A 27,336-nucleotide genomic window follows, 5' to 3' on the forward strand; every position below is an offset into this window, starting at 1 on the left:
TATATATATACAATATATAATATATATAATATATTTATATATATAAATACATAAATATAAATCAGAAACAGTATTTATTGGGAAAACGTACACAGTTATTTTTGTTTATCAATACAGGGACAATTTGACTACGTATGTGAATTAATTTATTAATTATATAATTGTTGTGTAAATTAATTTAAGCTTGATTGACTGATTTATAAAAATTATCAACTTGCTTAAATAAGAAAGCAAATACTTGTACACTGTTTTTATTCGTAAGTAAAATGTTAAGAGGTGCGTGAGTTGTAAATTCACGTTGGCTAAATGATTGTGTATGTGTATGTGCAACTTGAATTAATGGGCACCAGTTTCCTAGCATAAAGCCCTATGGTTGTTTGTATAAATGATTTCGTAGTTAACTTCAATTGGTTAATTTCGTATTTAATTAATATCGAAGTATTTATTTACAGTTATTGGCAATTTACATACACATATTTTATGCATGTAACATTTATTAATTGAGGTACTTTGAGATTTGATTAGGTTGAGGCAAATTGATACATATTTATTTGCAATCTCACTTCCTTCTTAATTGAGGTAAGTTGAGAATTGCGATATAAGCTTGTGCATAAAAGCGTTTGCTTTAGCAAGTAAATATTTGAACCTTTTTTGGTGGTGGACCGTGGTTGGCTTTATACTGCAGGTCGGACGCGAAAGCGCGCGGCCTACGTGACCAAACTCGGCGCTATTTTTAGCTTTCTCGGAATTGTGACCAATGTACATACATGCGAGATTTTGCAGGAGCGTTACTTCTCCATGCATTTATGAAGCAGTCGAGCCGTCCACTGCTGCGTCGGGTACTTTGTGTACTATGTGCAGTTAGTTGGATGAGAGCGAGAGTTTGTGTCTCTTTGTTCTACATCCATCCAAAACTGCACATATACATAATACACAATTCCATGCAACTCAAATTGCATCCAGCTTCTCCACATTTGTACATAATACAAATTGTGTTATACAACACAGTATTCCTACATATTAGGAATCTGAACATACACAGGTATGTATTTATTAGGTTATATTCAAATATACGTATGGGTAGGGATTATAAAATTGCTCCTAAATCACTTAAAATCTTATCAAATTTTATGATCAAAGTCGTGCGTATATTTTGTATAAGAAATAAAATTGTTTTATTTTGGATATCTATCAACATTGTGAATGCATAAATTTCGATACCTCCTGCACAAAGATAATCATTTACCTCGGAAATTCCGGGCCTGAATATAATCTGGAATTAATGAAGAACATATAACCCAGTGTTGTAGTAGTTAACTACAAAATGTAGTTAACTAGTAGTTGACTACAATTTTTTTGGAAAAAGTAGTTGGAGCTAAGATTCAACTACTTTTGGAAAGTAGTTGAAAAAATGTACACTCTCAGAAACTGGGTATTGATTTTCCGAAAATTTCAATACCAGCGCAGTGGTATCAATCATAGGTCACAATGTGGTATTAAAATTTTGGGGAAAATCACTACCATATGTTTCTACATGGAGAGTATTAACTTGTAATACTGGGGTGGTGAAATATCAATACCGCTTGGTATGGATTTTATACCACTGTTGCCCAGTCTCAACTGTGTTTGGTATAAACAGGTTCGCGGGATTTGCAAACTATTTGCTTGTAGTTTGCAGATCGTCCATCTTTTGACAAGTTCTTCGAAATTAGTTGGATTAATTATAATTAATTAATTTTTTGAGGTGAGGAGGAAATTAATAATTGATTCCGATGGCAACTTTAACGCTTCCATATTAACGGTAAGCCTAAATGCATTCTATTCCGTTTTGTGCCTTCCGGTTTATAAATAAATGTTTTTTTTTCTTTACAGTTGACAGTGTGAGTAAGTTCCTCGCCTCTAAATTAATTTGATGGATAATTTCTTGAGGGAACGGAAATTGTGAACTTCCTTTTCAGCGGGTAAGTGTATTTTTCCTTGACTATGTATTATTGCAAGTCTTATCAAGTAATTATTGGGCTTTTGCATTTATAAATCTTAAAAAAATGAACAATATTATATTTTTAACATTAATTTGAATCGTTTATTTTTAGCGACATCGCGTGTCGAATTTACATTACGTAAGATAATTTCGAATTGACTAATTAAATTAACATGCAAAACAAATCCCACAGTTTTGAATTGTGTACTTACACGACTTATTTTTGAAATTACATGTGGTTCGAGATCCGGTGACCTTAACTCTTCCATATTATTGTGTGAGGAAATTTTATAATTTTGTTATTTGCATTACTGAGAACGATTCATTAACTTTTGAACGACTTCAAATATTAATACGTCTTGAACGGCTTGGAGTGCAGGTCTCTGACATGTTCTATGTGAGAGCCCTTTTCTTGGACGACAAGACGGCATCGGAGATTCCAACTATTGTACACTGATTTGACCAAGGCGACGTCAACTTTGCACCACTCGTCTTGTACAACTTTCCAAACTCCCAAAAAAGTTCGAGGGCGTCGGAGAAATATTTTCTTTTTAGATATCCGAAGCTAAAAAAATCCATAGGACTTACATCGGGGGATTTAGTATGTATTTCCCTATTCTGAATAATTGTAATCCCGAGTCTTACTTTCAAATCCTTGGCGTAGTCTTGAGTCAAACGTGCGGTATGCGAGGACGCGGCGTCATGATGAACTATCACGTTCTTTGTGTCCTTACCGTACAGTTTTGGAACGTGGATCTCCAGAAGTGGTTTTAATACGAAGTCAATATAGTACTTAGCAGTGACCTTCACTTTTTGAGGAACTTTGATAAGTGGGAGGGTCCCACGACCAGATAATGCACCAACCACCATGAACTTCTTACAAAAGTTCTCTGCGTGCGGAATGGCCAACCTTCGGGAATTTCGTCTTTGAGGTGATGGCAATCGTCCTTGACTGCGAGCTTCTCGTATATGACCTTTATTTTTCAGTACATTATGTATTGTCCCTTTCGAAACTTGTCGTCCTTTATTTTTGAAGTACTTGATTACAGCTGTATACGAATAATCAAGTTTGGAAAGTGTTTTTATGACACCCTCTTCCTCTGGGGTCAGTCGGGGGGCCATTTTTGAGACTAGAGAGCTGATTTTTTGCTCACTCCACGTCAATGGACAGGTGTCAATATGTTCAAAATTTGGAACCGAAACTCCGACCCGTTTCGGAGTTACTTAAGATTGAAGTCGTTCAAAAGTTAATGAATCGTTCTCAGTATTTCCTCTTTTTTTGTAAATATGTATGTATGATATAATTTGTTGAGTTGTAATTGGATACGAAATAAATAACGTGAAAATCAATACCAGGCTGTATTAAACCCTTGAATTTCTTTACCACATGGTATTATTTGCATTATTAGTTATACTGATTGGTATTACGTTTCAATACCGCTACGATAAAAATCAATACCGCGATGAAAAAAAATCAATACCGCAAATGACAATTTTATACCGTCACGGTATTTATGCACAACAATACCAGTTAGTATTAAATTAATACTAAAACGGTAGAGTCACATATGAATACTGCCTGGTATTAATCTGTTATTGATTTTTCTAAGAGTGTAGTTCAACTACTTTCGCTTATTTATGCAATATGTCCCTTATACTGAATACGTATACTTTGAAAGGCACGAAAAAAAGAGCTTGATTCAAGATAATAATTCATTTATTCTTCATAAATATGTATTATTATTAAAGCAATGTTACTAATATTGTACAATAAATTTAACACTGTTTTATGCGCAATTACGTTGAGTTAATTCGCTTTACAAATGCATAGCCCCATTAATGTCACTCACAAAGTATGGGAGAACTGTGTACAGGGTGGACTTAAACCACTCGTTTAAATGTCTCGCTATATTTGAAAATTTTGCAAAGGGAAAAGCCCATAAATCTCAAGTTTGAATTTAAGTTTTTATTATTATTCAACTCTAATATAAAAACTGATTAAGACATTAAGGTTTTTAAAATGATAAATTTAAGATAAAGTTAAGACGGAAATATAAATTTATTTAGGTAACTACGTAGTGGAAATTTACGAGTTTTTTTTCTATTTAAACATTTTCCATTATGGCGAGACTTTTAAACTACCCTTTAGGATATAATTATATCAATATATATTCCATGACTGGTTTTTTTAATATGAAATACGCAAACAGTAACAAGCTATGTTAATCGAACTTTGGTATTTTGCAAGATTAAAATGTTTCTACTTTTATGAATCATTAAGGGATGTCTTAGGAAAGTTTCTCAGAAAATAACGGTCATATTTCAGGGTTAGGCCCATTTCTTAAAACAAGGAAAGCCTTACGGCGCTCGATTTAAATTAGAGATTGTTTTTTAAAAGGCATTTAAAAATATGTATCGTAATGTATGTAATACATAACTTTATAAAAATGCATAAACATATTAATGCAGATCCACCCTTTACGGTCCTTTTTACATATTCGTTCCTTCATAACCTCGCATGTCTCAAAATATTTCTACTATTTAATACACCTCCAAACGAACAAGTTATTTCATAATTCGGAGTGACAGAGATTTAGTGGAAATATGAAGAAGAAATTTTTGTTTTACATAAATATATTCATATAATTGAGCTTTCGAATGCAAGTCTACCCTCATTTTCAGGCTTTACATGATACCTGATAAGACCAATTATTGGGGCCATGATGCTGCATATGTATGAGTACTCTTGCATACCTACATACATGCATAACATCAGCATCCAACTCCTCAGTCATTTCCAGACTTAACATGCAGATGCACAAATAAAAGTATGTCCACACCTGACTTGCGAATGCGCAGTTTTATATTCATACGTACGATCCTTGTGTGTTGAATTATGCCTCTCTCCAGCCTTCGTCGGGAAAAGATAAGATATACCTAAAACAAATAATGCTCATACTTATACAAAGTATTAGTAACATACCTTGTCAAGGTTAACAGCACCTCACACAACACACCCAACCTTTTTGCAAATATGTAGTGTCCTTTCTACACCACACATTCACGACTTTGAGTGTTAAGTTGAGATCCGGTACAAAAAGAAGAGAAAAGTCATTTCGTTACAGAATGAAGTCAAGATAGCTGCCTCAATCGAGCTTCTTAAAGGACACGCCGGTTGGCCAAAATTCTAGGGACATTTTTGTGAACATATTTTTGCATAAAAATAAAGATATTCTAATATTTAAGGCCTTTAAGCATTTAAAGTCATTTCGAGTCGAACGTCTCAAATTCAAAGCCACAATCTTCACAGAGATCGACACTGATACATAATTCTGAAAGCCAGTATACCAATTACCACAATCAATTTACACGGCACTCCATTCGTGCACACCAAAAAAATAATTGGATTTGAACAAAATAATTTGTCTTTGATTGATCTCTCCATTGTCCAAGCATCCACTGGTCGAATGCAAAATTGCAACCGACACTATAATTATTTGCTCCACTTTCCATTATCTAACTGCAAATATTCATCCCCATATTGTGTACCGTTGTAGCAAAAACAAAAACTAATTAAAAGATAACTCTCCATGATAAGATTGACATATTTAAGCCCACTTAAATTGGGCCTGTTAACCCAGATACTTCCAGTTGTAGGGTAGCCACCACTGTAAACTACATGAATTTGTGATTATCCATGCAAGCATGTCTTGGATTACCCTGATCCCGTTTCTTGGATTACTCACCACCTGTCTAGGTCAACAGGTGGGTCGAGAGCAATTATTTAAGTCAGACAATTATTGATTAATTATTGACCGATCAATTATTCTCAATTTTACAGTACTCCAGCCAATGCGACAAACCTCGAAATGTCCAGCTTCCATTTTGTGACCCGTCTTTATCCATCGAAGTCCGCATAGCCGATTTAATTAGTCGACTGACCCTGGAAGAGAAGATTGGATGGATGGTGCACGATGCTCAGGGGGCATCTCAGAACGTCGACCTTGATGACTACTATTGGTGGAATGAAGGCCTTAAGGGAATCGGGGGTGGGCCGCAAAGTCCCGAGTATGGTGCACGCTTCAGACCTCCGACTGAGTATGCGACCATGTTCCCCCAGCCGATCAATCTGGCCTCGTCCTTTAACAAGGATCTCTTCTTGGCGGTGGGAAATGCGACGGGGAACGAAGCAAGGTTACCACTACGCTCAATTTATTCTGGCGCTAATTCTAATTATTTAATTGCCGCCCACCTTTTTCCTGCCATTCTTTACGCGCTATTCAATATTTTAGAGCCTTCTTCAACGTCGGAAACGGCGGACTGACTTACTGGTCCCCGAACATTAACATCTTCCGCGATCCTAGATGGGGTCGAGGTCACGAGACTCCCGGTGAAGATCCTCGTCTAAGCATAGAGTTTGCGAAGGGCTGGATCCGTGGTTTGCAGGGTGACCAGGCCAATGGATTCCTTAAGAACTCCGCTTGCTGTAAACACTTCTCCGCCCACAGCCTCGAAAACGACAGGTTTACCTTCGACGCCATGGTCAATCAGCAAGACATGGCGGACACTTACTTGCCCGTCTTCAAAAGTTGCGTCCAAGAGGTAAATAAACAACAATTAACTTACCTAAAAATCTTATATTGGCCACTTTACCAATCCCGCAGTCGTCCGTTAGCTGCGTCATGTGTGCCTACAACGCCGTCAATGGCTTCCCCGCCTGTGCCGACAAAGGAATGCTGACCGGAACCCTCCGTGACCTGTGGGGCTTCGACGGCTACGTCGTTTCTGACTGCGGCGCCGTTGACTACGTCTACAGCCGCCACAACTACACCGAGTTCCCCGCCCAATCCGTCGCCGCTGTGCTGGATGCTGGCGTCGACGTCGAATGCTTCGTGGGAGGCGGCAGCTACTACACCCGCTACCTCCAAGACGCACTAAATGAAGATTTAATCAACCAAGGCAACCTTGACATTGCTCTCGAACACGGGTTCAGAGTCCTCATGCGCCTCGGCTACTTCGAACCCAACGCTACCCGCCCCTTTACTGACATCCTTCCCGAAATTGTCGATAGCGCCCCTCACCGCACCCTATCATTAACCGCCGCACGACAAAGTATTGTCCTTCTAAAAAACTCCCCTACTGGAAAAGCTTCTCTACCTTTACTACCCCTTGACCCCGCGACCCTATCCCATAAACAGGCCACTATGGCACTAGTCGGCCCCCACTTGAACGCTTCCATGGCCTTTCTCGCCAACTATTATGGCGTCCCATCCTCCATCAGCACGCCCCTCGAACAAATCCGCCTCCGAGTCCCATCCGTGCAACACGAGTTCGGCTGCGATCTTACGTCCTTCGCCAATCCGCGCTTAGAAGAGGCCGCAGCGCTCGCCCGAGTTTCCCTACCCGTCATAATCTTCGTCGGCATCTCTGCCAGCCATGGCGGTGTCGAGTACGAGGAACACGACCGCCCCAACCTCACCCTCCCTGGCTTACAATCGGACCTCATCCGCGTAGTCCTCGACGCCTCTACGGAACCCGTCGTTCTCGTCGTGGTCTCTGGAGGTGTGGTCGACCTATCCGAGTGGAAGGACAATCCTAAAGTTGGCGCTATTATCTGGGCAGGCTACCTTGGCCAGTCGGGTGGTGAGGCAATCGCTGAGGTGATCTTCGGAGAATATAACCCTTCCGGCCGTTTAGGTCAAACCTTTTACTCCAACGAGGTCATCAACCAATTTGAAAAGTATGATATGAACATGCGGCCTCATTCCGGCTCGCTAGGTAGAACCTACCGTTTCTACACTGGTCAGCCCGTATATCCCTTCGGATTCGGGTTATCCTACACCTCATTCGAGTACACAATTTTAAACCCCCCAGCCCTTAAAATTTCGCAAATTTCCCTAAATCAAGATTGCGCTCTGGTTATCAACCTCTCCGTCCGTAACATTGGAGCGAGAGAGGCGGAGCATTCTGTCCTATGGTTTGTCTCACCACCTAACGCAGGCCAGATGGGGCGTCCCATCAAAAACCTCCTAGATTTTGAAAGGCTGGACAGTATTTTGCCAAACATGGTCAAGGAAGTCAGTCTCTGTCTCAACCGCAACCATTTCCTTTTGGCCAATGAGGCGGGTGAATTTGAAGTTGTAAGCGGCGAATGGAAGCTGCAGGTGGGAAATGTAGAGAGAGCCATTGTGGTTTTGATGTAATTGGAAGATTTTTAATTCCAATGGAGTTTAATGTCCTTTAAAATTTGTTTTAACTTTGTTTTCCCTTTCCCGCGTAACGAATCATTCTCACCACTAACCTACACCTCTCCGTGATCCGCTTTCCACCATAATTTTATTAATTAATTTAATTTAAATAAATCAAGTATACATTAAGTTTGTTAGAAAACTTGAAAAAATTTCTAAATTAGAACTACAAAGAATTTGGGGCCAAAAGAACAGCCTCCCTATCTATAATGGCGAAATTCGAATCAATTTTTTAATCATACCTATGTAGATCCAAGGCCGACAATAAATGGAGCAACTTTCTTGTTTTCACTTATAATATGGGAATTTTTCTGCAAAAGAAACTAAATAAATTATCCTTGTTTACCTTAAATTGAGACACACATATGTATGTAGTCATCCTGACTTACCAATATAAAGGTTCAGAATCAAGCTTTGTCGCTTTGATCAATATCTGGCCAAGGTCGACAGGCAGGTGGATGAGGGTGATATGATCCGCGTATTAGATACTGAGAAGCTGTCATGAAGGTATAAATTAACTTATAACGAACGACGTATAATTAATAAGTTTTAAATAAAATTCTTGAGGCCCGATAACCTAGAAATAAATTTTAAAAAAAACATTTTTTAAGGGGTTGTCATGAGGATGTAATGTTACGCTAATGGCAAAAACAAAATACGTAGAAAATTATGAGGTAACTTATAATTATAATTATAAGTCGATTAATCCCGTTTCCTAGACTTATAAAATAAGTTATACTTCCATGGCAGCCCGATGTGTCTAATAAAAAGGATCAAATTTCACATGCAATCGTTATGGCGTGCTGGCTTATATCTATCAATGCAAACTACTTACGTATGAAGGAGAGAGGTCGTTTGGTAGAATATCTTGTTTATTTTTTGCTATTACATACAGTGCGAACTATACTTATGATGTTTCGTCAGACGTCAGGTGCATGATCATACCGCGTGTGATTGCGTTAGGTTGAGCAATATCAAATAAAATCAATAAATTATTAAGTAGCTTCAGCTACTTTATGTGAAGACTTTGTCTGTCTGTCCGTCTGTCTGTCAGCAGGATATCAGGAGAACGGATCGAGATAATCGAAATCGGTTTTCGCCATCATACATAGGACCCCAGGGGGAGGATCCTATCAACTTTTGGGGGCAACCGGACCACACCCCCTTTGGCGACAGGGGGTGTGGTCGGGGCAAAATGAGATTTTTAGTGCAATTTAATCTATATGTGAAATAGAGTAAAATTATGTGTTCCGGAGTTGTGCCACACCCCCTCGGCGCCAGGGGGTGTGGTTGGGGCAAAATGAGATTTTTAGTGCAATTTAATCTATGGGTAAAATTAGGTGAAATTGAGTGAAATTAAATGAAATTAAGTGAAATTAAGTGAAATTAAGTGCTTCCCCGATTGTGCCACACCCCCTCGGTCCCAGGGGGTGTGGTTGGGGCAAAATGAGATTTTTAGTGCAATTTATTCTATGGGTAAAATTAAGTGAAATTGAGTGAAATTAAATGAAATTAAGTGACATTAAGTGAAATTGAGTGTTTCCCCGATTTTGCCGAACCCCTTCGGCGCCAGCGGGTGTGGTTGGGGCAAAATGAGATTTTTAGTGCAATTTAATCTATAGGTGAAATAGAGTAAAATTATGTGTTCCGGAGTTGTGCCACACCCCCTAGGCGCCAGGGGTGTGGTTGGGGCAAAATGAGATTTTTATAAAAAATTAATCTATAGATGAAATAGAGTGAAATTAAGTGTTCCCGAGTTGTTCCACACCCCCTCGTCGCCAGGGGGTGTGGTCGGGGCAAAATGAGATTTTTACAAAAAATTAATCTATAGGTGAAATAGAGTGAAATTAAGTGTTCCCGAGTTAGGAGCCTAAAAATGTGGCCATTAAGGCGTATCTTGAATTGGCTAGTCACATACTTCAACTTGTAGTAAAGAACCAACCTGTCCTCCATGCAAAATATAAAACCAAACGTTACACCCACTCAGGCGTACCAGTTGGGTAAACTTTTCATAATACATTACGAAGATAGGGCGAATACATTTTCTAAAAACTTCCTAAAATTTCGTGCATGGCGGACTCAAAACGAATGCCATTAAAGAGCCCATGGTGTGCTGAGTATACCCTGCTGTGACAATCTGCGACCATCAAACTTTATTCCAACCACACCCACCTAGTCATTAAAATTTAAAAAAATCAAATTTAAGTTAAATTACTTTTACTCAAGTATGCTTTGAGTATACTCACTCATTGGACTTTCTCAGCAAACTGTGGTGTGTAGGAACTTATTTTGGGTGTAAAAACCACACTCTCTGGTAGAGGAATCAAAATTAAAGACATTTCTTGCTGAGAGGCTTAATGGCCGATCTTGTCGTGCTTAACAACATTGACAATTGAAATTCCGATTTCTTTTCAAATTGTTGACCCAAGTTGTGACTGTTTTGGAAACCTTAGGTCAATGCGCGAAATATACATCTCCAGATTTTTTAAATTCGACCACACCCCGTCGAAATTAAGGTCACAAGTTCAAAGAAATTGTAAAATATAATTAATGAATACCGTTAAATTTCAAAGACTAAAAATCGAACTGTATGTCGAAAAAATGCCTCGACACCCTGGGCACTGCAATTTTCAAATGGTCGCATGTCACACCCTCAGTGGGTGCGGCCCACGGCGAATTTTCGACCTTAACCAAATCATGTCATGTGATATATCATTTTTCTCATCTCGGCGAGGGGATTTCGATAGATTCATTAAAGTTTTGTAACCACACCCCCAGTGGGTGTCGCTCTAAGGAAATTGTCTATTTTAGCGAAAACAATATCATGTGATATATCACTTTTCTCCGCTCCACGAGTGGATATCCACAGAATTTATAGAATTTTGAAACCACGCCCCAGTGGGTGTGGAAGGGGGCGTGAGAAAAATTTGCTCACGTAGGGTGCGTCCAACAATTATATGACCAAGCGATTTTGTTTCTGTTTCTCTGCTCATGTTATCTTGAATGAATTGATATTTGGCAGGTTTCTGGACATTGTCACCCTACATTATCCCACCAAGTTTGGATTAAATCCATCATGAACTTCCGTCGATATATTGAAATGTGTGAAAATGGGGTGTCCAAAAACGATAGGACCACTTCACTATTTTATTTTATTTTTGGTCATAGTCCCGTTCTGAGTAAAAACTCTTTTGTACACCAATAAAGGGAGAAGTTTAGGCCCAAATGAAAGTTAATCTGCCTAGGTTCGATTAATGAATGATCTTAGAAAAAATGAAAAAGGACTCGCAAATTGTATTTCAAAATCCAAGGTGTTTATTCGTCATAGTATTGAATTGGGAGAGACATTATGCAACCCGAATTGGCCAAGAGGTTCCGAAAGTGACTATGGAACAAGACTGAACGCAAATAGTTAACCTAACATGCCATGCAAAATTGTGAATTACAAAACTCACTAGTAATTTTTGCCAAAAATTTGTGCATGATACGGTTCTCAATGTGTTGACGAATTTTGCATATCCTGCATTATATAAAAACGTTGCTCAACCTACTCTTACTGATGCACATAAAAGATCCAGACCCGATTTTGCGAGAAATCGCATGTCCTGAGTAAAATGAAATGTGGAATAGCCCTACCCTCTGATGCCAAAATTGGAATCTCGATGGCCCTGACAGATGCAAATATTATTGGTATGATTTGAGACACGAGCCTGATTTTTTCTAGAAGAGGCAGACTAGTGTGCGCAATTAAACCCATTAAATACATGCAGAATGCATAACAGCATAGAAATATACGATTATTATTTTTATTGGGTATGCATATTCTTTGGCTCTAGGTCAGTAACGATCTGGGCAGGGCCCGATCTTGCCAAAAATCTTACCGGGGCAAAGAAATTTGGCGCCCCTAGCCGCTCGCGCGTTCGGCGCTCGCAGGGTGCGCCTTTCCTCGGCCTAATAGATTAGGAAAATCTTCTTTTGCAAAACAACCGTAATTATTATCTTAAGAGCTAAACTAATTAGTAATTATTAGGGGTAATTACTGGGGTAATTAACAATCGGTTCTTAGGCCGTGGGCCCAAGAATAAATTGTACGACATAAACACTGTTCTACACATATTTGACGCGCTAGCAGGTTCATAATTTGCAGGGTAAGACCAGAGCAAGATTTTGGTTGCAGGGTTGTTCAAAGCACACGGTTTCAAAATACAAAACAGTAATGTATGTACATCCTTCAGGCTGTTAGGTTCAAAGTCCAAAATATCAAAAAATACTTGCATTAGATATTTATTGCCAAGACACAAAATAATGTGTGGTATTCACGTCACTCCTCCCAACTATTCGGTGTTTGCGGAATGTGTGTCGTGAACTACTTATTTTGCATGAAAATATATCAACTGAACATGAGAGACGAAATGAAACTTCACTTGACGACAGGTTTGCGAAAAATGGTTTACGACTATAGTAGATACCCTTCACTTCGCATATTTCGTAACAAAATAAAGCAATCTGATTGTTTGTTGGATTGCAACTGTTCGTAAGCATCGCAAATTTGCGAGGATATGTTGCAAAGCGACGTTAGCGACATCTACGAAGTTGACGTGAATACCCACGTCATTTAAATATTTTGGAAAACCAACACTACATTCTAGGCTAATGGGTTTGCTAGTAATTGAGTGAATTACAAAATACTCTATAGGGTTGGCCAAAATTATAAACCTTGTAACCTTTTTCCCCATATAGCGTGTAACAATGGCGCTAATTCCAAATATTCGAAACTTTTCGAATACTTAGGTTCAAGCTGCGTTGTAAACCCGCTACCCCATCTTAGGAAATTTAAGCTATTTGCGGACCAGGAATGACCCCCACAAATTTATTGGACATAAAAAGTCAATTAATTGCACTTTCTATAAGCTACGTAACCAGAATAAATAATTAGATTCGAAAAGTCACCAGTTTTGTGACCAGACGATAGAACTATGACGTCAAGTCTCGCTTAACGACCATGCCCCGCAAGTTTCGAAAAGCTACGTGTGTCAGAAAAGTGAACCGTGGCAATTTAAAAAAAAATCCGTCGACCTAAAATCAATTGGCAAAGAAGCACCAAGTCTCCCCATGAGTAATACGCTAAATTGCTCATCAATATCTGGCGGATATTGTGGGGTTATGTGAGACTTGACATTTCCCTACCTTTATCCTCAGGTCCTGAAGTGCGTTCAAGAGAATGCTCGGAAACGGTTGCGGGATACAAAATTAGGAAATTTTTGGTGAAAACCGCCTTTAAAAATATCGATCTCTCTGTGTGCCAAAAATCGCAGACTGGATTATTTTCCGACTTTGAGCTCCTTAAATTCAGCGAGGGGGACAGAGTATAAACGCGAAAATGCTGCCGTCGGTCTCAGAAAAATTAGCTCCTTAAACACTAATAGCCTTATCCAAATCAAATTGCGTTCCGTCTTAACAGATTCCGGGTTAAATTATTGAGTTATTGTTAATATGCATAAGCTGAAAAACTTAAATTACATTAAATAAGCCATATCTTTACTTTAACTTTATATTTAGTATCTAATATTTACTTTTAATATAAACTTTATGTAGCATTGGAAAATTCAATTTTATCTAGTGTAAACTCGGGCGCCTACCGGCGCCCCCCTGGGATCTAGCGCCCCGGGCAATTGCCCCGCTTGCCCTCCCCAAAATCGGGGCCTGGATCTGGGAGGCCTTGGGACCAGTCTTCCTGCCGAAATTATTACTCGCGTGGACACAGGGTAATACTAGGATATACTCCAAAACAATTTGTTCCTCAATGGAACCAAGATCTGTAGGCAGGGTAGAATTCTCCAGCCAGACAAAGCCTAGTGCAGGCTTCGCGGAGTAATGTAGGGTACTGTAGATAGAATACCCTTGGACTGTTGTCCGAGGGTATTCGCCGTCGAAAATACTTGACACCAGTGCCATTCAGGAGCTTTGGGGTAGGTTGACACGAATAGTTTATAGTCAGTGGAATAACGTTAAAGCGTTAAAAAAGCCAATATTGTTATCCTTGGACCATGTTACCCCCCTAAATTTGATACCTTACCCAGGTACTTAAACCCTTAGGTTAGGTTAAACCCTTAATCCTTCGGTTTAACCTAACATGACCCACCCTCAACAAGGGCGCCCCATCCAGCAACGGTCGCAACCGCTGAGAATTTTAGGAGAAAAATGTAAAAATTCCCCAAAACTTTCTAAATATGTCTATCATTATTAAGTAGCGCAAGCTACTTTATGCGATCGGTTAGTTAGTTTGTCCGTCCGTCCGTCTGTCTGTCCGTGAACACTATAACTCGAGAACGCATTAAGATAATCGAAATCAGTTTGCGGCATCATACATATGACCTCTGGGGGAGGATCCCGTAAACTTTTGGACCACACCCCCTGGGCGCCAGGGGGTGTGGTCGCGGTTTGATCGGGGCAAAATGAGATTTATAGCGCAAATTAGTTTACCCCAGAAACTTAATCAGGTCGTAATAATATCTTCGCGATGAAATTTTGGGGACGTTCTGATGTCGCCAGAATGTCCACCACTGTCGCTTTTTAGTCGCACCGATCTCCTCAGCTTGTTCCTATTTAGCCCCGCTAGCACATCCTCATTACGTCTTATACGCGACATCCATGCGATACGCTATTTAGCCCACTCGTGGATATCTTTGGGACTTTGCTCGGTGATGTTATGCAGATGTCACATGAATATCACTGGAAGATAATGTAGGGACGTGCTAACGACAATATTAGGATAAGTATTTTTGATTTATTACTTCATTTAATAATTAATTTCATAAACAAATGTGATGGTAAACTACAAGAATTATTCAAAAAAATATTTCAATTAAGAATTGTTGCTACAAATTAGTGCTTAGGCTTTTTTGAGGCTTCATTCTTCTTAAGTCGGTCAGTGGCATGTTGAAACCAGGATGAAATTGCCTTTTCAGCTTCTGCCTCCGTCGTCGAAAATTGCTTTGAAGCAAGGGCAGCGCCTGACCACCAAATTATATTAATGAATATTTCGAAATCGAAACAATTAATGGGTATTTGCTGTAAAAGTCAATGCTCACCAATCAGGACTGGGCACGTGGAGGTGCTTGAAAAATTAAAATTCCCCTTTTGGCCTTTCATACTAATCAATTTAGCCACATCGTCAATCATTATTTTCTTCAGCATCCTTCTTATTCCATCCCCACAATCCGCCCCGCCACATTTCGTGAAATATCGCTTCTGCACCGAAACAAAAAATAAAATTATTTAGTTTATAAATAAACTTACTGGCCTAGGATGACCAGACTTCAATAACGTTTCCCTAAAATAACGGTTAAAAATTTGAAGCCTTTTGCTTACTAATGAGCTTTTATCGTCATTGCATAAAGCTGCGTCGAATTCTTTAAATTCCTCAAGTGATTCAAACGGTTGCCGTAAAATTGGCTGCTGTTCGTCATCCGTTGAATGTTGATTAATCCCAGAAGAAATTAAATTATCCAATTTTCGCTCAATGTTGTTGACGGTATGTTTGATCATTGATACTTCACGAATTAAGTCCTTCACTACACAAGGTTCGAAAACAATACTTTGTAATAATTCGTAAATAATTTTGAATTATAAATGTAGTCATTTATTTTGTATGTGAGCTTCAAATAGACACGATGAATTGGAGTTAGTTAATACATACGATGAATAGGGAATACAGTAGTTTGCTTCCCTTTAGCTAGTATGCTTCCCTTTAGCTAGTATGCTTCCCTTCTAACTAGTTGGCTTCCCTTCTCCAGTTGAGTATGGTTATTGCAGTTGAGCATTGGTATTTCAATTGAGTATTGGTATTGCAGAGAGTAAGGAAGATGTGTAATGCAATACGTACTCGGGTTTAAACCCGAGCATCACTCTAGTTACTTAATACAGCCTGTGTCTATCTTGTAATACTTACTTATGTTAGGAATTGGTATTTAAAGACATGTATTGTATGAATCGGGGGGAGTCTACGGTTGAGCTTCGTCTGAGGAACTAGTCCTCGGGTGAGCTCCAGCTACGAATCAATAAATAATAATTCTTGTTCCCGTTAAACTCCGTGGCCACACCGCCCATCATTCCGCATAGTGGAAACATTCCGGCACACCCACCGCTCTCATAAAGACGAATTCAGTACTTTAGGCTAACTAATAAACAGAAGGACGGCCCTTGGAACCCAGCAGGATTGGTTTGTAAAAGAGGATAAGGCATTTTAAGGCATTATTCGAATAGTCAAATAGCGTTAAGGTCAGAAGTATATAAAAGATTAGGCTGGGGGTCTTGCAGAATAATTTGTAAAATGTTATAAGCAGATTGGGTTGAATATCTCACCGTGCAACAAAGTTGATGAATAATTCGTAGGTTCGCTTTGGATAATTTGACCAAGAACCCCAGGGCGCGTAATAGTTGCAGATTTCTGCTGCCCGGTCGAGGCTGCAAATTAGAAATCCCACGATCAAATTTTGTAGGAACCATAATTCTAATTCTAATGGGAAACTAACATGAAGCTACTGCACCAGAATATTCAATTTGTTCTTGAAATAAACTTGTTTCGACGAGCTGAAAGGTTTGGTTGCCGTCGGCATCTATAACATTTGCACATATGTATATTTATATAATTATGAGACCAATAATTTATGATGAACTCACCCAAACCAGTATTATGTAACTCCACAGAAATATCTGATTCTGGGGCGGACAAAATTTGATTAGACGGCGGGGGTGGAACTTGCGGAAAAGAATTATTGAACTTTGGTAGGGCTGGAAGGGCAGACTTCTTAACTTCATCTTCGGAGCCTGCATCATCTGAAGAATCTGTACAACATACAGGGCCCGAGCTTGCCAAAAATCTTACCGGGGCAAAAAAAAATTTGGCGCCCCTAGCCGCTCGCGCCTTCGGCGCTCGCAGGCTATGCTTTTCCTCGGGCTAATAGACGAGGAAAATCTTCTTTCCCACATTTGCGAAACAACCGTTATTATTATCTTAACAAATAAATTAACTAGACCTACTAGGGGTAATTAATAATCAGTTCTTATGCTGTGGGCCCTATAATAAATTGTAAGACATTGACACTGTTCTACCCCACATATTTGACGCTCTAGCAGCTGCATAATTTTCAGGGTAGTACCAGAGCAGGATTTTGGTTCCAGGGGTGTCCAAAACACACGGTTTCAAAATATAAAACGGAAATACACTTCAGACATTTCAAAGTCCAAAATACATTAATCAACAAATACTAGCACTATTAAGGGGTGAAGCGAAGCGAAATTCCTTTCTGGGAATGTCTTGTATGTCGAGTTTTTTGTCTTAACCGCTCTAGACGTATTATTGGAAGTGGATTTCAAAAACTTTATAACAAATTCGAATATGGAGATTGGATTTTCGCCAATGTGTTTCTAATTTTTTAAGTACGTATGAGTTCGAACATGGGCGTTGTAGGTCATGGAGCCACGGACGCCAACGGTCAAAGATGTCGAATTTTTTGTCTTAACCGTTCCAGACGTATTATTGGAAGTGGATTTTAAAAATCGCCATCATTTCGACGTGCGGTGCGCGTTGACAGTGTAGACGACGCCACATGTCGAAAATGTCGAATTTTTTTGTTTCGGTAGTTTTGGACGTAGCTTAGGGCGGGGATTTCAAAAATCGACATCATTTTGACATGCCATGACCGCGTGACCGTGTTGCTTCATCCCTTTGCTACATTTCCTTTGGAACGGTTTATTTGTTGTCAAAACACAAAATACAGTGTGGCTATTCACGTCACTCAAAATCGTTGGTTCCGACCACATAGTCGCAACTTCTCGGTGTTGGCGAAATGTGTATAAGCTGAAGATGAGAGGAGAAATGAAAATTTCCCTTGACGACGAGTTTGTGAAACTTGTGATAATAGATGCACATTGCTAAATATGCTAAATATAAATTAAATATGTTGTCAACATATTTAATTTATATAAATTATATAATTAACAGTATAATTTAAGTATAAGCGAGACACCAATAATACAATGGAGGTATACCTCTGTTTAATTCTTGACGAATACGGCTTCTTTTCGCGTGACCTCGATTCACATCTTCTGACTCTGGGGACGAAAGGTCCGACTTATCTTCCGCTGCTGAAATGTGTTTGCGGGCCTCTTCGTAGGTTACTGACGTAAAAAACCAATTTTAATTAAACATTTCTCTTATATAATTGGTCCTAATTGCTACAAAACTATAATTACCATAAGCGTGGAGAATCCGAGCAGGATACATTGCCCAGGTTGACTCAGGATTTTTGGATGACTTTATCAATTGAATGGGGTTTCTGTTTTTGTGAGGATAGTGTACCATGAGGCTCGCACGACTTCAACATACTTCTTGTTCTTATCTGTGAACTCAACTATGGAGAACATCACCATGAAGAAGGGGAAAAACTGCGATTTCTTTTGTCGAGTTCGGAAAGGTTTGAACTTTGTATAGTGGTTCGCAATACAAAACTTCCTTTGGCACAAAATGAGAATTATCAAACTTAAAGATGTGAATTAATGAGGAATTTATGGGTTCGATAAACACGTCGCTAGATTTGTCAAACAACTTTCCGATTAACGATAACTTTCCATTTTCGCCTGAACAAAACGCTTGAATTTGCAAAAGGTGTAAGTTACGGGTTAAAATAAAACTGTCACGAATAACGCTACAATTAATTGAAAATAGTTTTGTGCGTAGAACAGTGTAGTATTTCACATGTTCTCCTGAAATGAGTGTGCTGGAAAGTTCACTGAATTGAATTTCCTTCTTGAGCTGAAAGTTGGGGCATTTTGAGGATCTCAATTTTATCCCAGTCTCTGCCATGCGATTTATTAATTGTTGTGTTGGTTTATTCGGCGTTCACACTAATGTTTTTTAGTCATCCAAGGGCACTTTCAAATTTGAATGCGCTGAAAGTGTCCAATGGCCCAAATTTTTTACAGTCTGTTGCCAGATGAATTAAACTATGTACATTAATTGAAACTTGATCTTCGCCATATAATTTTGTGAATCCAGAAACAAAGTAACACAACAATTCATTTGCATAGTCGTTGTGTTTGGCGTGGTGGGCTTTAGAACACAAAATACGGATTGCCACTGTTAGGCAGACGAATAAATTATAATTATCTCTCGAAAGGACCGATTTTAGAATAATTGGGCCGCTGTAGAGAACAAACTGACGAAATTCTGTCGTTTTCCAACTCTTTATATCCCTCAAAGATCTCGGCTTTCTTGCGAATTCAAGGACTGTGTGACTCCGGATACTTTTCAAATTTGCTGGAGATTTTGCTGACGCGGCTTTCCTTCCACCCACAGAAGTAAAATTTTTTTCACCACACCCAGACAAACGGCGTGCATATAGTCTATAGGGAACTCATTAACTAAATCGAGGCTACGTATTTGTGTTAATTTTGTATCTCCATTGTGATGCTCATCGTCAAGTTTTTCACGGAATGATTGATTTGTCCTTAAAGTGGAATTTTGATCAACAAAACACATACGTCTATTGATGTGACATTTTTCAACTGTACATTTCTCGCACGCACTATAACCATTGTGACCTTTGACATTTTTAATGAAGGCCTTGGCGGGAATGTCACACACAAATGAATGAATTTTTATTTTTTTCTCGTCCAATCTTTGATTAACATCGTTAAAAAATCGCTAGACGACTCAGGTTTCTTGTCACCACAGTACAGTCCAATCACAAAAGGATCGTACTCGAAATTAACAAAATGTCCTAACACTGGCCAAAAGTTCAAATTGTTACTCTCGTAGATTGGCAGTCCATCAATGTTTATTTGGAGATCAGGCACCACTGATGAGCACAAACACTGTAGATATGGTCCAATTCCAAAATGTGCATAATTTCCAGGGCACAATTCGGTAAGTTGAATATTAGCAGGAACTGGCAGGAATTTTTGCAAAACATTTGTGACGACGAAGAGTTTTTAACAACGCCGTGAATTGTCTCTGATTTACTGCATTATCAAGAGCCCAGGCTTTTAAATATCTTTCAATATCTTCGACCTCGAATTCACTTACTTCACTATCTTCTTCTTTAATGCTAATATTATCATTTCCAGCGTGCACATCACGAATGTAGTTTTCAAACTGATCACTAACTCTTGTTTCAATTTCTTCTTGTCTCGTAATATTTTTTATTTTGAAAGGTTTGTCTTTATCTTCAGTAACTGACTCACAAATATCACTTCGTAGTTTTTGTTTGGTGGTTTCAATTTTACTAATTGTAGCTCTGCTTGCAAACGCCGCTTACCAACGATGCATTTTCTCATGATTAAATTAAATTAAATAAACCGTTGTAACGGCAGAAGTAGCTCGCCCTTTAATACTCAATGGGACATAAGTTTGACATAATCTTCAGTCAAACATAGATAGTGTAATTTAAGCATAACCATATTTAATTTGGATGCATAAGAAAATTTGAAGGATATAATGAATGAATGGAAGAAGATAATAATAATAAGAAATAAATAAAATGAAATAAAATGAATATAAATTTCATCATTTCATTATAAGTTATGTAACTATGCTAACGTATGCTAGACCAGACAAACAGAAACAGGAGAAAAACAAATCTTGGATTTCAATATTTATTCTGCGTCTGAATTTTCTAATTCTGAATAATCGAAACGTCTCGCTCTATATTACGCAAATTCCAAATCGGAGAAGTAACTATCAAGACGGGGTCGTTAGAGGGGGAGTGACTTATCAAGAGGAGGAGAAATTTATCTGGAGGAGAAGGGGTGGAGCGACTTATCTGGAGGAGGAGAAATTTGTCAAGAAGTGGAGCGAAAGGTGAAGTAGCTTATCGAGTAGAGCATTGCAAATCGCTAAGTGGCTTATCGACAGGTACGTAACCTACGTTTATTGAGTTGGTGTTGCCCTTAGTTAGCGGGTAAATCATGCCTCGAAAACTAAGTATGAAAGAAAGGATGCGGAGAAAAAGGAAACACGAAGAGTTCCGTCGTTCCGAAGCAGAAAAAAACTCTATCTCGAAGAAATTACACAGGATGGATGCAGATATGCGACAACAAGAGCAAGAAAGGGACGCCGCAGCTCACGCTGAACTTAGGAAGATTGACATCTACCGAGAAGAAGAAAAAGAGCGGGACAGGATAAGCCATGCTTCCCGCCGAGAAAATGAGACTTATCGCGAAGTGGAAAAAGAGCGGAATCGGGTGGAACATGCTTCTCGACGAGAAAATGAGTCTTATCGCGAAGTGGAAAAAGAGCGGAATCGGGTGGAACATATTTCCCGCCGAGAAAATGAGTCTGACCGCGAAGTGGAAAAAGAGCGGGATCGGGTGGAACATGTTTCCCGCCGAGAAAATGAGTCTTACCGCGAAGTGGAAAAAGAGCGGGATCGGGTGGAACATGCTTCCCGCCGAGAAAATGAGACTTATCGCGAAGTGGAAAAAGAGCGGGATCGGGTGGAACATGCTTCCCGCCGAGAAAATGAGACTTATCGCGAAGTGGAAAAAGAGCGGGATCGGGTGGAACATGCTTCCCGCCGAGAAAATGAGTCTTATCGCGAAGTGGAAAAAGTCCGTAATCGAGTGGAGCATGCTTCCCGCCGAGAAGAAGATACTTACAGGCAGACGGAACAACAGCGGAATACAATCAGAAAAGCGGTTTCTCGACAAAATGCCAAAAATGATTATGATATTTTGTTCAACTCATTTCAAATTGAAATAGCTGATCAACCTAAATGGATATGCAGTTCATGCGGCGGACTTTGGTATAAAACTTCTGTGCACCCAACGACAACAGAAACCGTGCGCAAACTTCATCCCAAGAAACCGTTCGCCCACATGAAAGTAGATGGGAAGTATTTCCTATGTGGCACATGTCACGACTCACTGAAGAACGGTGACGTGCCAAGATTATGTATGTCAAACGGACTGTATTTCCCCCCAATCCCACATCAACTACAGAACATGACGACTTTGGAGGAACGCCTGGTTGCATTAAGATTACCGTTCGCGCAGATACGATCTTTAGGGAGTGACCGTCAGTACGGGATCCGAGGTGGAGTGGTCAATGTTCCCAATGACATGGATATTGTTGCTAAAGTGATACCCCGCCAATTCGATGAGACAAGTACCGTTCAAGTTCAATTAAAGCATGTTTCAAACTATACGGCCACATAAAGTTTTTCATGCCGCCAATTACCTAGTGCGTACCGAGTTGTATAGAAAGGAAAACGTATTTCTTTCATCAGACTGGGCAAACTGTTCTTCAACCGACACTGTACAATATATAGTAAACCCTAACGATGCTACCGAGAGCAATACAGACATTGAGAGCATTGAAGAACTATCTATCAGTGACAAACCCCAAACTGAAGATAACGATGCACCTTTAACGGAAACTCTAATGCAAGAAGATCAACTGATTATGGCAGTAGCACCTGGAGAAGGAACGCGCCCGCTCTCATTGCTTATGGATTTGGACGCTGAGGAGCTATCCTTCCCTTCTATTTATTGCGGAATCAAAAGAAAATTTAATCCAGATGCTAACTTGTCCTATGCTGATATTGCAAAGTCGGAACTTCGAAGATTTGACCCACGTTGCAGAAGAGCAGACAAAATATTATACAGCTACCGTCTAGTTCAAACTCACAGGATTGCTAGCAACATAAACATATGTTTACGAAAAAAGAAAAGGCGCGGTATTATAACTGCTGGGAACATGCTTAACAACGAATGTGTTCAAAACTTAGTTCAACACGATGACGGGTATCGCCTTTTGTCCAATATTGTCAACTCGCCGTCCTATTTGGAAGAAAAGAAAAAGGACGTCATGGCTATGATTCGGCAGCTGGGCCTGCCCACATTCTTCATTACAACATCTGCCGCAGAGACGAAATGACCAGAGTTGATTTCGATGCTTCACAATAGGAAATATGGACTGAGAATGCGTTAACCGACGAAGAAGTTTCCAATCTCAAGTTCGATGCTAAAGCAGATCTCATAAGAAATGACCCCATAGGATGTGTAATGGCTTACGACAGGCGAGAGAAGGCAATGGACAAATTTCTGATCAAGCCAATTGGTGGAATATTTTACCCTTACTCGCACAAGGACTTCTTTAAGAGAAAGGAAGTGCAACAACGCGGGTCGATCCACACTCACAGAATGGACTGGTTTGAGGATGCTCCGAAATTTGACAAAGAGAATTTTTTAACACACCAAGCTTGCTGTGAATTTATTGACGAATTTATAACCTGCCGGAAAGACGAATCTGACGATATGAAAGAAGTCATGGCATACCAAATCCATAATCACTCACATACTTGTGAAGACAAGAGGCGAGGTTGTAGGTTCGGTTATCCCATTCCCCCTATGAGGAAGACAAGAATACTAGTTCGAGTTTGATTAACACAAAGTTCGCGTGATGTAGCATTTATAAATACAAACCGGCCCGACGACCGGGTAATTTTCGTGAAACCTGCCGAAGAACTTGAGAAAATGGATGCCGATTCATCTGATATAGCACTCAAAGGTATTTTGGAACGTTATGTCGTGCGACCAAGTACACTAGATGATCTTTGTTTAGCTGATTATGTCTCAAATTGAAACTTTACAAAACTATCATGTTCTCGCCGGAAATCAGATAATCCGCCGGCAGCCGTCTTAACCTTGAGCGACAATAGTGGATACATAACTAAAAGAGCGACTCCTCGAATTATTCGATATCGAAGATTCGGCCTTTATCAAGATCCGGAAAATTTTTACAGGGAACAAATTATGTTGTATGTACCTTGGCGGGATGAAAACAAAGATGTTCTTGATATTGACCATTTTTGTGTGTATCAAGACCGCTTCGATGTAATTTCACAAAAGCGAAAGGTGTATGATCCAAGTTTTCTAGAAGATGAACTGGAGGTAGGACTCACTATGGCAGAGGGAGACGAACAGACGTTTGACAATGATTTGCTTGACCACACTCCAATAGATTTCGTTGCAGAAGATCAAGATTTTGGTAGAGTTAGGCGATTCTAATACTTCGAAATTTATGTCTATTCGTCCTCCAAAGTTGATATCAACAAACGATTATCGCAAATTACTGATAACTTTGAACGAAGGTCAGAGGAAATATCTATTGAATCTTCTGCATAGCTTGAAGGGAAAGCTCGGGCAAAACTTTCACGTAATTCATGGCCAGGCTGGTGTAGGAAAGAGTAGACTAATTCATGCACTTGTTCAATGTATATTACGGATGTTTGACAAGGAACCTGGATTAAGTGGTGAAGCTATTCCCGTGCTAGTTGCAGCAGCAACGGGCAAAGCTGCATTTAATGTTTCTGGCATGACCTTGCACTCTGCTTTTAGACTCCCACCAAATCAATACGCAGGAAAAATGTCTCCACTTGATCATGGAACATGCAATACATTGAGGTGTAAGTTTGCCGCTTTGAAGGTTCTGATCATTGACGAGATTTCCTTAGTTAGCCTTAAAATGTTCGCTCAAATTGATCAAAGGCTTAGGCAAATTTTAGGCATAGACGAACTGTTCGGAGGGGTTAGTGTGTTGACCTCCGAGGCCCCCGTGACCTTCCCGTGACCGTGGCAGCCAAATATGGCTTATTCGTGATGTCACATATCAATTCAAATGTATTTTTGACGCTGAATCCAACGCCATTAATGGTTCTGACCTCCGAGGCCCCCGTGACCTTCCCGTGACCGTGACAGCCAAATATGGCTTATTCGTGATGTCGCATATCAATTCGAATGTATTTTTGACGCTGAATCCCACGCCATTAATGGTTTTGACCTCCGAGGCCCCCGTGACCTTCCCGTGACCGTGGCAGCCAAATATGGCTTATCCGTGATGTCGCATATCAATTCGAATGTATTTTTGACGCTGAATCCGAATCCGTCAATAGTTTGACGTTAATTATAGAAGTTGGGGTTTATGGAACTGAACGGGAGCGTGAAGCGCGGGAATATAAATAGTTAGCTATGCAGTTACTCCCACACGACGGGAATTTAAGTAATTAGCAATTCAACTACTCCCACAGGGGGAAATCAAATTGTACTGTGACCAGGTTAATTAAAATGCAGTATGACTGGGGCAAACCCTCACTCTGATGTATGTATGTAGTACGACGAAGTCTCCACTGGGAATTATTTAAAGTATAGCATGACGATTTTTCGCTAGATGTTAGAGTCAGCCGAACATTTAACTCTGCAACAAACCGGGGGTATGCCATATCATGTTGCTTTAAGAGTCGGCCTTCGTTATATGATTACAACAAACATCGACGTAAGTGATGGGTTGTTTAATGGTGCTACAGGTAAACTAAGGGGGGTAGTGGAAAAGCCATTAACAAATGGGGGGAAAGCTGTTAAACTTGTATTTATGGAATTCTCGGAGGAATTGGTAGGACAACTTGCAAGGTCGAACAATCTAGCATTGCTAAAAAAATTAGGAATTCCGTTGCATTGGACCCCAATCTTCTCAGAAACCAAACCCTTGAATAGTTTTGGGCATTATCAAGGAATGCAAATTGTTCGACGTCAAATTCCGTTGGTGGCTGCTAATGCCATTTCTATTCATAAATCGCAAAGCCTGTCAATTCCGAATACCGTTGCTAATATTCCATCCCGAGGACTAAGACGGGATGCAATGTACGTAGCCATGAGTCGTGCACCTACTTTGTCAGGACTATATATTGGCGGGACTTTTAATGCACCACGTCCAATCGACCCTTTAAGACATCTTGTGCCTTTAGAGCTCTCCAGATTGCGTAAATTACCATTCCCATATTCATTGAGATATTTACCGGACCAAGACGAGCCCAATAGAATTGTAATCCACAATATTCAATCTTTCCGAGCACACTACGAAGACATTCTTGCTGACAGAAACTACACGGTATCCGATGTGCTCTGTTTTTGTGAAACCCGGACTTTGATTTCAGATGTAGTTGAGCTTCCTGGATTTTCGGTTTTTCATCGAATTGACTCGCCAACTATCCAGTCATCTATTGGAACACTGGTGTTTAAAAGTAACTCACACTGTTCAAGCATATCAGCTTGTAAATTGTCACAAATAAATTTGATTTTTAGTGAACATTTACAACTAGTTCAATGGGCACAGAAAAATGTTAGGATTTGTGTGTTATACCGTAGTCCCCAGTATAGTGCGACAGCTTTTTTAAAGGACGTCTCAGATCTTTTGAGTGGCAAAAAAGGCACCCCGATGATCGTCTTTGGTGACTTTAATCTAAATTTCATGACCAAAGATGGATTCCAAATGAGGCAAATTTTCACCAAAATGGGCTTCAGATTAATAACTCCCTCCGAAAATAGTACCGACGGAAATACATGTATCGATGCATGTTTTTCAAATGTATTTGGTGTGTCCGCTTTTTTCTATGAAAGTTATTTCAGCTACCATAAGCCAATTTGTGTGACATGGCCAGATGACATACATATATTGCCATCACATGTGGAATCAGAAAGTTGTCCACAAGAAGCAGAACCAATGGAAGTAAGTTTGAGCGAAAGTGGTATAGGGCACAATACTGAACAGTCGGAAATGGACGTACAAATAGATAACGAAGATTTATCTGCAGACAATGTACTTTGCGAGCAATCACTTTCAATTCATCTCGGTATTCCAAATTTAGGAAACACGTGCTATATTAACGCAATTCTTCACTTAATATATGAGTCTGTATCTCTTTGTCTAAGAGGTTTCTTTCACGCGTTACTCACCCCAGTTCCACTTTGTCAACTAAGAACTACTAGGCAAGAGTTAGTTGCATGCATGCCTTCATATCCAATTGGAATGCAGGATGACCCTCATCTATTTCTTCTTGACCTACTACAGAACTTAAGCAACTCAGGGATGTCTCTGGAAGAATATGTTGCGACGCTAGTAACCGAAGTTACGTGTTCTTGTGGGATTAAAAGCACGAGAAACGAATCATGTACTTCTCTGTCGATCGGAAGGACAGCAACGAATTACAGGATTGCATCATCATTTCATCGGGGAACAAGAATATCTCTGTGAGACATGCAAATCGGCAG

At 39.7% G+C, this 27,336-nt stretch overlaps 2 protein-coding genes across 2 annotated transcripts; one reads left to right on the plus strand and one right to left on the minus strand.

The window, feature by feature from the left end:
- The first annotated feature begins 5,595 nt into the window (after positions 1-5,595).
- LOC110850085 (beta-xylosidase/alpha-L-arabinofuranosidase 1) lies at positions 5,596-8,587 on the plus strand. The gene is made up of 4 exons (XM_022097568.2): positions 5,596-5,746; positions 5,823-6,175; positions 6,274-6,583; positions 6,646-8,587. Exons 1-4 carry the CDS (start codon positions 5,687-5,689, stop codon positions 8,182-8,184), a joined length of 2,262 nt encoding a protein of 753 aa, XP_021953260.1. The 5' UTR covers positions 5,596-5,686; the 3' UTR covers positions 8,185-8,587.
- A 6,527-nt stretch (positions 8,588-15,114) lies between these two features.
- Positions 15,115-18,517, minus strand: LOC110850545. Its single transcript, XM_022097978.1, has 8 exons — positions 18,487-18,517; positions 18,283-18,411; positions 16,912-17,076; positions 16,764-16,847; positions 16,594-16,695; positions 15,601-15,803; positions 15,321-15,480; positions 15,115-15,242 (listed from the first exon to the last, which is right to left on the minus strand). The coding sequence occupies exons 1-8, from the start codon at positions 18,515-18,517 to the stop codon at positions 15,115-15,117; spliced, it is 1,002 nt and encodes a 333-aa protein (XP_021953670.1).
- Positions 18,518-27,336: the final 8,819 nt, after the last annotated feature.

This window comes from Folsomia candida, unplaced genomic scaffold (genome assembly GCF_002217175.1).
Source record: "Folsomia candida strain VU population unplaced genomic scaffold, ASM221717v1 Fcan01_Sc005, whole genome shotgun sequence".
NCBI lineage: Eukaryota > Metazoa > Arthropoda > Collembola > Entomobryomorpha > Isotomidae > Folsomia > Folsomia candida.

Coding starts and splice junctions, on each gene's coding strand:
- LOC110850085 (XM_022097568.2), top strand. CDS start 5,687: ATGTCTTGGATTACCCTGATCCCGTTTCTTGGATTACTCACCACCTGT. Junction 5,747..5,822: donor CCACCTGTCTAGGTCAACAG/GTGGGTCGAGAG, acceptor TCAATTTTACAG/TACTCCAGCCAATGCGACAA. Junction 6,176..6,273: donor GCGACGGGGAACGAAGCAAG/GTTACCACTACG, acceptor TCAATATTTTAG/AGCCTTCTTCAACGTCGGAA.
- LOC110850545 (XM_022097978.1), bottom strand. CDS start 18,517: ATGTATCCTGCTCGGATTCTCCACGCTTATG. Junction 16,696..16,763: donor TTCTGGTGCAGTAGCTTCAT/GTTAGTTTCCCA, acceptor TCTAATTTGCAG/CCTCGACCGGGCAGCAGAAA. Junction 15,804..16,593: donor TTCATCAACTTTGTTGCACG/GTGAGATATTCA, acceptor AACCTTGTGTAG/TGAAGGACTTAATTCGTGAA.